This window comes from Rana temporaria, chromosome 11, assembly GCF_905171775.1.
Source record: "Rana temporaria chromosome 11, aRanTem1.1, whole genome shotgun sequence".
In the NCBI taxonomy this organism is placed as follows: domain Eukaryota; kingdom Metazoa; phylum Chordata; class Amphibia; order Anura; family Ranidae; genus Rana; species Rana temporaria.
In genome coordinates, this window is record NC_053499.1 from 25473092 (window position 1) to 25488149 (window position 15058).

General features: G+C 46.5%; 1 protein-coding gene across 2 annotated transcripts in view; it reads right to left on the reverse strand.

Moving 5' to 3' along the window:
* ARFGAP2 (ADP ribosylation factor GTPase activating protein 2) overlaps positions 1-14736 on the reverse strand; it is a 43281-nt gene extending 28545 nt beyond the window's left edge. The window contains exons 1-2 of one of the 2 annotated variants that reach the window (XM_040328229.1): positions 14547-14736; positions 2504-2622 (exon numbers count right to left, since the gene is read on the reverse strand). In XM_040328229.1, the coding sequence (XP_040184163.1) occupies positions 2504-2622; positions 14547-14618 (191 nt within the window). In that variant the 5' untranslated portion in view covers positions 14619-14736. The remainder of the gene's footprint in view (positions 1-2503; positions 2623-14546) is intronic. The other variant, XM_040328230.1, reaches the window with a different exon arrangement.
* Between the last annotated feature and the right edge of the window lie 322 nt (positions 14737-15058).

Here is a 15058-nt window from a genome sequence, read left to right on the forward strand (position 1 = left end):
ACACTCCACACCAGGGAGAATGCCTTGCATTACTGTGTGGAGTTACAGACAGAAGAACGGGAAGTGAGGAAGAAATAAGGACATTTAAAAGCAAAATGGAAGGATGAGGTAAGTGAAGGAGGACTGCACTAAGGTAAAGGAAGCTATTTAGGAAAAAAAAATAAAAAATTGTACCTTTAACAACTGTAGATTATATAAACTGTGTGGCCAGGTTACAGTCAACCAAAACCTTTCTAAACAATGCTAATAAACAGTTTTTAAAGTATTTATGCGAGCACCATTGGGTGTCTGATGAACAGACAGTATGGAGGCTAAAAAGGAGCAGTCTATAGAATTAAATATGAACCAGACATAAGGGTTCATTTACTAAGACTGGAGAGTGCAAAATCTAGCGCAGCTTTACATGGTAGCCAATCAGCTTCTAACGACAACTTGTTCAGTTAAGCTTTGACAGAAAAACCTGGAAGCCGATTGGTTTCTATGTAGCACTGCACCAGATTTTGCACTCCCCAGTTTTAGTAAATCCACCCCATAGTGTACCTCAAACTTCTTGAACAGCGATGGGTTAAAGCGGAGGTTCACCCATAGAGAACACATTTTCCCCTTAGATGGATGCTCGTTTTGTCTAGGGGAATCGGCTATTTGTTTTCAAATATGAGCAGTACTTACCGTTTACGAGATGCATCTTCTCCGCCACTTCCGGGTATGGGCTGCGGGACTGGGCGTTCCTTCTTGATTGACAGTCTTCCGAGAGGCTTCCGATGGTCGCATCCATCGCGTCACGATTTTCCGAAAGAAGCCGAACGTCGGTGCGCAGGCGCAGTATAGAGCCGCACCGACGTTCAGCTTCTTTCGGCTACTAGTGACGCGATGGATGCGACCGTCGGAAGCCTCTCGGAAGACTGTCAATCAAGAAGGAACGCCCGCTCCCGAAGACCCATACCCGGAAGCGACGGAGACGATGCATCTCGAAAACGGGTAAGTACGGATCATATTTTAAAACAACTAGCCGATTCCCCGAGACAAAACGAGCATCAATCTAAGGGGAAAAGGTAAAAAAATAAATAAATGGGTGAACTCCCGCTTTAACTGCTGCATTACAGACGCTTTCCAGGTACGGAAATTTTATGCATAGTTACATTGATCCAGTTTGGACCAACAGAACTATGCATTTACCATACCTGGACGATGCCCCTGGAAGCTGGAAATCACTGAAATAGACACCGCTACTCCACAAGATTCTTTGTCCTGTGCCAAGTGGCTGTCCTGCTGCATTCTGAACACGGGAGGTCAGAGCGAGTGAGTGACTTGTATAGCGCTACAAATGCAAACTAAATTGCCTCAAGGCGCTTTTTGCATCCAGTGTCGTCCTGTGTCTTCAGAAGAGGTCAGCCGCTCGGTACAGGCACCATTCAGAGAATGTTTTGCATTATTAAATGAATGTAAAGCATTCTCTGATTTAATGAGGTGGAGAGGCGGAACACGAATGCAACATCCATTTCATCCAAAACCTATTATCTGAATGGCACATGTCCTGAGTGTTCAGAATACAGAAGTGCAGCTTCTCAGCATGGGAGACCTGGAAGCAAGTGGAGATTATTAGAAAAACAAACAAGGCGCCTCTAAGTGCAGAAATATAAAAACTTAATATCCCCTAAAGATGTTCCAGTGGCAGGGCAGTCCCAGTCTGATGATAAAGCTTCCAGGGAAGTCCACAAGATAACAGCCAATTTGTGCTGTGAGTGTTTAGGGAACACAATGGTGATGGAGCCTGGGGATGTGACCTGGCTGAAGAAGGAACCAATGAGCTGTTCCGAAACGCGTCCCGCCTCTATGACACACTTCCTGCCCTCTTCCTGTTTGTGTTCCATTCTGGTTTTTGTCTCGCTTCCTCTGACATCATCCCCAGGCTCCATCACCATTGTGTTCCCTAAACACTCACAGCTCAAATTGGCTGTTATCTTGTGGACTTCCCTGGAAGCTTTATCATCAGACTGGGACTGCCCTGCCACTGGAACATCTTCTGGACACACTTACCTGCTACATGCCTGCTTCATCCACCATCTTGTAAGTGTTTTTAACCCCTTTAGGGGATATTAAAAGTTTTATATTTCTGCACTTAGAGGCGCCTTGTTTGTTTTTCTGTTCCCATTAGAGATTGCTTGTCTCCCCGAGTGCTGCCTAAAGTGTGTGAAGATCTGCTACCCTCTCCAACACAGACTTTATCTGTCAGGATTCAAATTCTTGGAGCGCCCTGGATATACACATTTTTAAGTGGAGATTATTAGAATAACTGTATCTACTTCAGCGATTTCCAGCTTCCCAGACATTGGCCAGGTATAGCATTTTGCATAGTTACATAGGTCCGAGCTGGACCAACGCAACAATGTATAAAAATATCCACATATTTCAAAAGCTTTTTTCATGCTATGTCTACTATCTATCTATCCATCCATCCATCCATCCATCCATCCATCTATCTATCTATCTATCTATCACCCACCTGATGAAGCTGAGATGAACTCCCAGAGATCGATGTATTCCAGAGCAATCAATGCATAGAAACACTCCATAGGGGATGCTGGCCCAGCTGGGGTTCTTCGCTCCGCAATCAAAGCATGACTGGAAAAACAAGAAAGACAACAGATGAAGCAACCAGTGTAGCAATCTGAACATGTAAATGCATGCATATATATTAGTCAGAACTTTTCAGCTTCGGACAGAGTAGGAAAAGGTTAAAACTCGTCAATTTATTTTTTGTCTGTTCTATTGGGGGGGTTTTCACTTCACCTCCCATCCCAGATATACAAGAGGAAGTCCTTCTTGATGGCGGTCACCAGGACAGGAGCCCCTTTTCATATAATTACCCCGCTCTACAGTTCCAATAAAAAAAATTGGGATTTCACTTCACGTTCTGACTCGGAAGATGAACAAGACAAATAGCTAGATTCAGTAAGAGTTAGGTCGGCGCATCAGTAGATACGCCGACCTAACTCGGAATCTGCGCCGACCTAAGTTTAAGTGGATTCTCAAACAGAGATACACTTAAACCTATCTAAGATACGACGGCCTGCGCCGTCCTATCTTAGGGTGCAAAATTTAGGCTGGCCGCTAGGTGGCGCTTCCATTGCGGTCGGCGTAGAATATGTAAATCACTAGATACGCCTATCCACGAACGTACGCCCGGCCGCAGTACAGATACGCCGTTTACGCAAGGCATTATCAGGCCTAAAGATATTCCATCAAATAATTGGAATAGTAATGTTAAAGTATGGCCGCCGTTCCCGGCTTCGAAAATTTTACGTCGTTTGCGTAAGTCGTCCGTGAATAGGGATTTACATCATTTACGTCCACGTCGAAATCAATAGGACCGTGAGGAGTACTTAGCCGCAATGCACACTGGGATATGTAGGCGGACGGTGCATGCGCCGTTCGTAAATTACGTCAATCACGTAAGGTCACCCGCCATTACCATAAAACACGCCCCCTCAACTAAATTTGAATTAGCCGCCCTTACGCCTGCCCGATTTACGCTACGCCGCCGTAACTTAGCAGGCAAGTACTTTGTGAATCATGTACTTGCCTGGCTAACTTACGGCGGCGTAGCGTAAATGCCATACGCTACCGCAAAGTTAGGACCCCCTTTGTAAATCTAGCTAAAAGAGTGCAAATTTCCCTAGTGGGGCAAAGACCACACTAAAAATGTGATAGGGGGTTCTAATTCTCCTTGGTTCTGTCCAAACCTTTAAAAACCATGGGATCTCAACCTGTGGCGCTCCAGCTGTTGCAGAAGTCCCATCAAGCCTCTGCCTATGGAAGTCATGCTTGTACCTGTCAGACTTGCAATGCCTCATGGAACTTGTAGTTCTGCAACAGTTGGAGGGCCACAGGTTGAGCACCCACGTTTACAAAAACAAAACAAAGAAAAAGTGGGCTATACATACACTTTAAAAGAGAAGTGTGGGAATCGAGAATAAACATTGAGGCCGGGTTCACATATGTGCGGCTGCTGTCTGGTTCAGGTGCGATACCGGTCTGAATTTCTGCCCGAATTCGCACCTGAACCAGGCCCAAAAAACGCACAGGACCCTTTTCAATCCGCTCCACGGCCAAGCTGGATCTGTGTGAACCAGTTCCATTGAGAGCCGGTCACACTCCCCTGTTATGTGAATTGCAATCCCTGAAAGCCTCATCCAATTCGCACATATGTGAACCCAGTCTTATACTTACCTAGATGGCTGCAGCATCGCTCCCCCCCGTGGTCTATACACTGAGAACCGAGCAATTAACCACTTAAGGACCACCTCCTGCAGATATACGTCGGCAGAATGGCGCGGCTGGGCACAAGCATGTACCTGTACGTCCTCTAAGTGCCCAGCCGTGGGTCGTGGGCGCTCCGGTCCGAAGCTCCGTGACCGCGGTACCCACGGACCCGATCGCCGCTGGAGTCCCGCGATTGGTCCCTGGAGCTGAAGAACGGGAAGAGCCGTGTGTAAACACACCTTCCCCGTTCTTCACTTTGGCAGCTACATTGATCGAGTGTTGCCTGATATAGAGAAACACGATCAATGACGTCACACGTCCAGCCCCTCCCCCCTACAGTTAGAAAAACATATGAGGTCACACATAACCCCTACAAGCGCCCCCTAGTGGTTAACTCCTAAACTGCAACTGTCATTTTCACAGTAAACAATGCATTTTTATAGCATTTTTTGCTGTGAAAATGACAAAGTTCCCAAAAATGTTTCAAAATTGTCCGATGTGTCCGCCAAAATGTCGCAGTCACGGGGGAAAAAAAAAAAAAAAAAAAAAAACGCTGATCGCTGCCATTAGTAGTAAAAAAAAAATTTCTTTCTTTCTTTCTTTTTTTTTATAAAAATGCAATAAAACCATCTCCTATTGGGACTGTACCACAATGTACCCTTTACCATGTCAATTTGAAAGATGTTTGTTACTGTACTCTGTGATTTCTTGCTTAATAAAAAATTTGAAAAGAAAACCATCTACTATTTTGTAAACGCTATAAATTTTTCGCAAACCAATCGATAAACGCGTATTGTGATTTTTTTTTTTACCAAAAATAGGTAGAAGAATACGTATCGGCCTAAACTGAGGAAAAATAAAAAAAAATGTATATCTTTTTGGGGGATATTTATTATAGCAAAAAGTAAAAAAATATTGTATTTTTTTCAAAATTGTCGCTCTATTTTTGTTTATAGCGCAAAAAATAAAAGCCGCAGAGGTGATCAAATACCACCAAAAGAAAGCTCTATTTGTGGGAAAAAAAGACGCCAATTTTGTTTGGGAGCCACATCTCACGACCGCGCAGTTGTCAGTTAAAGCGACGCAGTGCCGAATCACAAAAACTGGCCAGGTCCTTTACCTGCATAAAGGTCCGGGTCTTAAGTGGTTAAAGAAAGTTGATCATTCTTGGTCTTCACTGACCTAATCAGTGACACTCAATCACTGCTCCATGCTCTGCCCCTCCATCGCTCACTGGAGTCCCGGGCTGTGGAGTGGACAAAAGTTGCTGGCTTTGGCCATCAGCGGCATGCTTAGAGGCTGAGCCAGCTGCTGCCCAGGCATCTGAGCAGATCCCGACATTATTGTTGGGATACATGCAGGGCCTGGACCAGCTCTGTGACCCCAGACAATTTGTTTGGGTGAACTGGTGCAATAGAGACGTGCCTGGTTGAAAATCCTGAACAGAAAAACTGTGTTCCTGTATGGATGTCAAGGCTTAGGTTTCAGTAAATAAAAAGGACAGAAAGATGGGTATTCCAATGGTGAATAACATTTAAAATAGAAGCTTTGATCCGGATGCGAACTTCACTAGTACACAGGCAGGAAGGTCTGAACTTCTGACCAGCGTATGTCACTCACTGTCTGAGTTGGCAGGACCTGGATAAAAGCAGTAATTCCGGTTGGTTCACCTCCACTGTATGTTCACTAGTAATGCATTGACTGGCCATCCCTCTAATGCAGCATTGCAGCTTTTACACTCCAGAGGAATCCTTGAAATTATTCAGGCCTGGGGGGGGCAGCTATCTATTCAGGCCTGGGGGGGCAGCTATCAATTCAAGAAGAATGCCCTCCCTTAGGCCCTGATTACACCTAGTACATGATCCACGTTCAGAACGCTCTTAACCACTTCCATACAGGGCTGTTATACACACCTCCATACCACTCTAACGCACGCGGCGATACCTCACATATGTGGTTTAAACGGCGTTTACATATGTCGGCGGGACTTGCGCGTGCGTTCGCTTCTGCGCGCGAGCTACTGGGGACAGGGGCGTTTTACATTTTTTTTTTATTATTATTAATTTATTTTACATATTTATTTATTTTTTTTACACTTTTTTTATTACTTTTTTTCCTATTATAAGGAATGTAAACATCCCTTGTAATAGGAATAGTGTGTGACAGGTCCTCTTTATGGAGAGAGGCGGGGTCAATAAGACCCCACATCTCTCCTCCAGGCTGGAAACCATGAGATCGGTGAAAAAAATTCACTGATCTCATGAATAATGTGGCCTACAGCCGCAATCGCGGCTTTGTTTACTTACGGGACCTGGGCGTGACGTTATCACATCGCGCCCGGGTCCTCCGACGGTCATAGAGATGACTGGTGACCATCTGGTCACCAGTCATCTCTATACTTCCTGCCAGCGCCGGACGATTCTTTCTCCGGGCCCCCGATGGCACGGGAGAGCCCGGAGAAGCACCGGGAGGGGGGGGGGATGTCCCCTCCCGCCGCCTGTAAGAACGATCTAGCAGCGGAACCGCCGATATGATCGTTCTTATGTTGTGCAGAATCGCCGGCACAAGAGATAGATATCTGAATGATGCCTCTCGCTGCAGGCATCATTCAGATATCCCCCTTCAAAGTCCAGGACGTCATATGACGTCCACTCTGGATGGTAGAGCCACTTTGTGGACGTCATATGATGGTGGCTGGTATTGAAGTGGTTAAAGAGGAAGTAAACCCTGATGGGTTTTACTTCCTTTGTTCCCGGCAAAGAAAAAGCATAATGTGCTAGTATGCATCGCATACTAGCCCATTATGTACTACATACCTGCAGAAGAAGCACTCAATGTCACTGCTGTCCCCGCTGTGTAATCGCGTCCATCTTCAACCTTTCTTCCTTCTGGGGGCCGTGGACTCCGGCTCCGCTATTGGCTGGCATTGCGTGATGTGACGTCACTCCTACGCATGCACTCGGGAGCTGATGGTCACAGCACAAGCACTATAGAAACAGCACGATTGTGCCCTGTCTTCAGTGCAAATGCGCCGATGATGTCAGCGCCAGCGTATACGGCTAATATCTCTAAACAATAGAGGTTTAGGAGATATTTCCAGTACCTACAGGTAAGCTTTATTATAGGCTTACCTGTAGGGAAAAAACTGGTTGTACAAGGTTTACAACCACTTTAAAGTGTTACTAAACCCAGGAGCTTGCATTTACTTTATCTGGTCTCACACAGTACACAGAACATGGAAATGCAATTATTTTAGTAAACAAATTGCTAAATGCTTTTTCTCATCAGAGGTATATAGCAGTCTTGTGATTTCTATCAGTGCCTGGTTAAAGCTTGTAGGAGGTGTTTTCATTTTACCCTATGAGGCTGCAGGACCACTGACCCTCTGTCTGGACAGTACTGATTGGCCCTGTGATGACATGCACTCTACCAAAAAAAAAAAAAATTTTAGCAATACACACCAAACTGAGCATGTGCAGCTTGTCCCCAAGGCTCTCTTCTATCAGGAGATGGATTGGGGACAGTGGAAGAAGGGGAAGTAAAGAGAAGACAGGGTCAAACAGCATTTTTACACAATGTGGAGGATTAACCCCTTAGGTTCCACAGTGAGCATGCTTTACTGCATATACAGACTTATTTTACTGTTGTGGGTTTAGTAACACTTTAACCACTTAACGACCGCCGCCTGTAAATATACGTCCACAGAATGGCACGGCTGGGCAGATGGACGTACCGGCACGTCCTTTACATCTACCCGGTCGCGCACCCGCGACCCGGTCCGAAGCTCCGGGACCTGTTTGCCGCTGGGGTCCCGCGATCGGTCCCCGGAACTGAAGAACGGGGAGAGCAGCGTGTAAACACAGCTTCCCCGTGCTTCACTATGGCGCTGCATCGATCGTGTCATCCCCGTTATAGGGAGACACAATCGATGATGTCACTCCTACAGCCACACCCCCCTACAGTTGTAAACACACACTAGGTGAAACATAACCCCTTCAGCGCCCCCTGTGGTTAACTCCCAAACTGCAATTGTCATTTCCACAATAAACAATGCAATTTAAATGCATTTTTTTGCTGTGAAAATGACAATGGTCCCAAAAATGTGTCAAAATTGTCCGAAGTGTCCGCCAAAAAATTGATGATCGCCACCATTAGTAGTAAAAAATTTTTTTTTATAAAAATGCAATAAAACTATCCCCTATTTTGTTAACGCTATAAATTTTGCGCAAACCAACCTATAAACGCTTATTGCGATCTTTTTTACCAAAAATATGTAGAAGAATACATATAATATATATATATATTTTTGGGGGATATTTATTATAGCAAAAAGTAAAAAATATTGCATTTTTTCTAAACTGTCGCTCTATTTTTGCTTATAGCACAAAAAATTAAAAATCGCAGAGGCAACCAAATACCATCAAAAGAAAGCTCTATTTGTTGGAAGAAAAGGACGCAAATTTCGTTTCGGTACAACATTGCATGACCGCGCAATTACCAGTTAAAGCAGCGCAGTGCCAAATTGTAAAAACACCTCTGGGCATTTAGCTGCATATTGGTCCGGGGCTTAAGTGGTTAAGCATTTGACAGGCGGTGAGGTGGCCCTGCATTGCCTCCTCACTGCTTGTTTTAACCCCCTAAATGCTGGGCAACTGCATGCATTGTTCACAGTTCCAGTGCAGCCCCATTCACTTGAATAGGTTGCGTTGGGCAGGGAGTAGCCAACCACAGCAGAGGGTATAATTCCTGCAGCGACATGTGTACATCTCCAGTCAGTGCCTTTCCTGCTAAAGAGGGACCAACTGAGGGGTGGTAAAAATGGGGGATGAACGGACGTTTTTATCGTCTCCCAACTGATAGTGTAAACAAGCTTATGCAGTGGTGATCAGAATACCAAAAACAACCACTGATGTTGTGCCGCTGGCTCATTCAAGTGGCATTGACGCGGGATAACTAATGCAGGTGACTTGTCCTCAATGTTCCCCTATGGGGGAAGTTCCTCCACTGACTGCGCAGGCGCAAACTTCCCGACGGAAATCTCCGAACCTCGCCCGGCATCCAGGCTCATTCTTTAACATCCCCGTGGATTGGAGGATGTTAAAAAAAGAGCCAGGAGGCCGAGTGAGCGAAGCGAGGACGTGAGGCCGACTGGCCACTTTCCTCTAAGTCCACGTCGCCCTGGATGCCGGCCGCCGTTCGGGGATTTCCGTCAGCAAGTTTGCACCTGCGCAGTGCTTGAAGGAACTTTCCCGATAGCTGGAACCATCTCTGCGCATCAGTTCGCGCATGCGTTGGAACTTCCATGATACATGGAACCAGCACGGCAGATCACAGGCACCAGCAATAGCAAGAAAAAGCAACCAAAACTCAAAGAACCCCTAGAAAACTCTGGCGGAACCCTGGTTGAGAATGGATGCTCTAATGAATCTCAGGTGGTGTGTAGTCAACATACTAGGCCAGGGATAAGCAATTAGCGGACCTCCAGCTGTTGCAAAACTACAAGTCCCATCATGCCGCTGGGTGTCATGCTTGATGCTGTCAGAGTCTTGCTATGCCTCATGAGACTTGAAGTTCTGCAACAGCTGGAGGTCCGCTAATTGCATATCCCTGCACTAGGCTAACAAGCCCATTGATAAGGGGATTTTGCTTCGTCATGTTAAAGTCCAGAGCAATCAATAGCAGCCTCTGTGTGACCCTGTACTCTGGATAGGGGGAGGGGAGGAGGAAGGACGCTACACACCTCCGCCAATAACCATCAGGACAGCAAATCTTGCATTGGCCAACAATACAAGAGGATTTGTCACCCAACCAGACCACCATCACTCCCAGGGCCGAGCTGGATGTTCCTGATCGATCAGAGTTCTACCCCAGGATAGGACAGACACGCCGATCACACAACACTAGTGTGACATGAGAATGACTGTTCAGACTGTGATCACTTACATAAACAAATACCTGAGCCAACCTATGCCTGAGGCTAGCTCTGCTATAGACAGGCCTAAGTCTGACATGTGTGCAGGAGCAGATGAATGGATCTGACTGCAACCCGTCTGCGTTCAGATTTGTGCACCCGCTACTGCGGGCATGATCACTTGTGACATGCGGCTGTGTCCATGCGGCTTCTGCATTTCAATCTACATCTATTGGCGGCCTGCGCACAGCCAGGGAAGGACGCAGGAAAAAGCGGCTCAGCACGCAGGACAGGTAAACAGCACCCGTCTGAACCTCAAAAAGAAAAAAAAAAATCATATTGCAGTTAGTTTTAGTGAGAGCTGACAGATCACTTTCACAGGGGCCCGGATTCAAGAAGCAATTGCGCCTGTGTAACCATAGGTTACAAAGCGCAATTGCTTACTTGCCCCGGCGTAACGAATGCTCCTGATTCAGGAACCTCGTTACGCCGACTGCAGCCTAAGATATGCGCGGCATAAGGCTCTTATGCCACGCATATCTTAGGCTGCATTCTTGCGATGGCTGCTAGGTGGCGTTCCCGTTGTGCTCAGCGTATAGTATGCAAATTGCATACTAACGCCGATTCACAACGTTACGTGAGCCCTGCGTACGCAGTTTACTTTTTTTTTGTACAGCGTTTTTCGCGAAAGGCTGCCCCGCTATTAGCAGGGGCAGCCAATGTTACGTATACCCGTCGTTCCCGTGTCGCGAAATGTCAAATTTACGTAGTTTGCGTAAGTGATTCGTGAATGGCGCTGGACGCCATTCACATTCACTTTGAAGCAAATGACGTTCTTGCGACGTCATTTGCCGCAATGCACGTCGGGAAAGTTTCCCGACGGAGCAAGTGCTCTACGATCGGCGCGGGAACGCGCCTAATTTAAATGATTCCCGCCCCCTACGGGATCATTTAAATTGTGCGCGCTTACGCCGGGCATTTTGCCGGCGCGCCCACGCAATTTACGGAGCTACTGCTCCGTGAATCAAGGGCAGCGCAGTAAATTTGCGGGGGCGCAGGGCAAAAACGTTGCCCTGCGCCTCCGTAAAAAAATGCGCAATTGTACCCGAATCTACCCCACTGCCATCTTCTTCCCTCTAATTAGAACCCCCAAACATTATATATATTTTTTATCCTAACACCCTAGAGAATAAAATTGCGATCTTTGCAATACTTTCTGTCACGCCGTATTTGCGCAGCGGTCTTACAAGCGAATGACTTTTTTTAATTGAAAAAATAAGACAACAGTAAAGTTATCCCCATTTTTTTTGTTATATTATGAAAGATAATGTTACGCCGAGTAAATTCATACCCAACATGTCACGCTTCAAAATTGCGTCCGCTCGTGAAATACAACTTTTACCCTTTAAAATCTTCATAGGCGACGTTTAAAAAATTCTACAGGTTGCATGTTTTGAGTTACAGAGGAGGTCTAGTGCTAGAATTATTGCTCTCGCTCTACCAATCGCGGCGATACCTCACATGTGTGGTTTGAACACCGTTTACATATGCGGGCGCTGCTCACGTATGTGTTCGCTTCTGCGCGCAAGCTCGTCGGGACGGGGCGCGTTTTCTGGCTCCTAACTTTTTTTTAGCTAGCTCCTAGATTCCAAGCAAATTTGTCAAACCCTGAATGGGAGATCTTGATGACTTGGGTCTTTTGACGGAACAGTGGCATGGATAAGCCGGCACTAATATGCCGCACTGATGATCAGTGCCCTGATCACCTGTACAGATCTCCCCTGTGAGCAGATGATCGGCTCTCCTCTCACTCTGTCAGTGTTGGGCGTGGTGGTGAGCCCATAAGCCCATAAACGGCACTTCCTTGTTTACATGTGATCAGCTGATCACATGGGTAAAGAGCCACGTCATTTTCTCTTTACTAAGATTAGGGTTGCCCCGTGTCTGTGGGCACACAAGAACAATGACACTGGGCCAACGTCATCCCAGAATGAGAGGGGTGGTGAAAGCGTCATCTGTGGACCATTCCATGCACCACAATTGGGCATTATATATTACATTTGTGTGCGAATATTAAACCCAAACTCCAGGCACAAAACACTTTAACCACTTCAATACCGGCGCATTGTCATATGACGTCCACAAAGGACCTCTACCGATCTGGGTGGACGTCATATGACGTCCTGGGCTTTGCGGGTGGATATCTGAATGATGCCTGCAGCTAGAGGCATCATTCAGATATCCTTCTCTTCTGCCGGCGATTCTACACAACGTAAGAACGATCATAGCGGCGGTTCCGCCGCTAGATCGTTCTTATAGGCGGCGGGAGGGGACGCCCCCCTCTCCCGCCGCCATCCAGTGCTTCTCCGGGCTCTCCTTTGCCATCGGAGACCCGGGGGAAACGATCCGCCAGCGTCCGATGGAAACCATCTCTATGATCGTCGGAGGCCCGGGCACGATGTTATGACGTCAGGCCCGGGTCCTGGAATGTAAACACAGCCGCAATTGCGGCTGAAAGCATTAGATCGGTGAATTTTTTTTCACGATCTCATGCTTTCCAGCCTGGAGGAGAGATGTGGGGTCTTATTGACCCCGCCTCTCTCCATAAAGAGGACCTGTCACAGTGATTCCTATTACAAGGGATGTTTACATTCCTTGTAATAGGAATAAAAGTGATAAAAAAAAAAGTAAAAAAAAAGTGTAAAAATAAAAGAAATTGAGTAAAATAAAAAAAAAATAAAAAAAATTTAAACGCCCCTGTCCCCGGTTGCTCACGTTCAGAAGCAAACGCACACGCAAGTCCCACCCACATATGTAAACACATGTGAGGTATCGCCGCGTGCGTTAGAGCGCCAGCAACAATTCTAGCACTAGACCTACTCTAACTCTAAATTTGTAAAAACTAAATAAAAAAATAAGCGACGCCTATGGAGATTTTGAAGTACTGACGTTTGGCGCCATTCCATGTGTGCGCAATTTTAAAGCGTGACATGTTAGGTATCTATTTACTCGGCGTAACTTCATCTTTCACATTATACAAAAAAAATTGGGCTAAATTTACGGTTTTGTTATTTTTTAATTCACAAAACCGTTTTTTTCCCCCAACAAAAAAAAAAAAAGGCGTTTGAAAAATGATTGCGCAAATACTGTGCGAGATAAAAAGTTGCAATGGCCGGCATTTTATTCCCTAGGGCAGGGATATGCAATTAGCGGACCTCCAGCTGTTGCAGAACTACAAATTCCATGAGGCATAGCAAGACTCTGACAGCCACAAGCATGACACCCAGAGGCAGAGGCATGATGGGACTTGTAGTTTTGCAACAGCTGGAGGTCCGCTAACTGCAGATCCCCGCCCTAGGGTGTCTGCTAAAAAAAGATATATAGTGTTTGGGGGTTCCGAGTCATTTTCTAACAAAAAAATAATTATGATTTATGCATGTAGGAGAGAAGTGCCAAAATAGGCCCGGTATGGAAGTGGTTAAACCCGAACTCCAGGCACAAAACACTTTAAAATAGAAGGTTCAATAGCCACAAAGGATATAAACCGGGGATATGCAATTAGCGGACCTCCAGCTGTTGCAGAACTACAAATCCCATGAGGCATAGCAAGACTGACAGCCACGAACATGACACCCAGAGGCATGATGGGATTTGTAGTTTTGCAACATCTGGAGGTCCGCTAATTGCATATCCCTGATATAAACCCACCTTATGTGCATCGTATGCCTTTGTAAAAGTAGAAGTAACATCATCACTGTGCTATACATTGCCTGTGTAGAGAGCAGAGCTGTGGGAGGGGCCCAGCAGGTTCCACCCACTACAGACTGCTGTAAGAAAACATGAGGGGGCGGAGACAAGACCGGTCACCCCGCACAAGGAGAGAGAGCCGCAGGGACCGGTCTTTATTATAGGGAGGAATTTCCGGGACAGATGTGGAGGAAATACACGGGACACACCAAGAATGAAGGAAGAATACACGGGATGTACTCAGGATTTCCTCCCCCCGGAGTTCCGATCTCCCTCCCGTGTATTATTTACAGAGAATACGGGTTTGATAAAGTGTTGTGCTGAGGTTACATGGCGGAAAAGCCCAGAACGGTCCCCATTGTACTCCCTGTGATCTCCGCCTCATATCTCCGGAGTGGGGGGATTATAATCTGATCTGCAGGCCTGATGTGTAAAATATAAATAAACATAACAGGTGAAGGGTAATGAAGCCTCCTGTGTCCTCCCCTCACTACGCTTGGCATGAATCCTCCTCCATGCTGGGACTTGTAGTCCTCCAGCACAGTCCTGACTCACACAGTCCCTGGCAGATAAGGAGGCCATGACACCATAACAAGTGCCAGGCCTCTCCCTTCCCCCTCCTCACCTTGTTGGTCGGTACAGCCCTCAGCCTCTTGAACACGGATTGAATGTCCGCTTTAGTCGGCTCGGCAGCCATGTTATCCTTTCCTCACTACAGTATACGGCCCTTCCACCTCTCCTCCAATCACAGCGCTCAGAACATCACCCAAAGCCAAACAGCCAACCGGCCAATCACAGAGCTCAGAATATTCTCCGCACCGTCTGAGCCAATCACATCGCGTGCACCCAATGACCACTGCAGCCAATGACGAGTTCAGACCTCCCGCCCACCAGAGCACAAACCACTCCCCCGTCATCTCTGGTCTCCAATCACCTGCATGATATTACCACGTGACTACCCCCCCTTACGTCCCTTCACAAGTTACTCCTCCCCATTCGTTCCCGATAAACCTCATGAATCACTTCACGTATTCTCTAGTACAGCATCCTCGCTTGGCCCCGCCCCTTTACTTCCGCAGTTCTTCCCAAGTACTGTATTTCACTATATAACCTCAGTTTACTGTTATAAATAAGTGT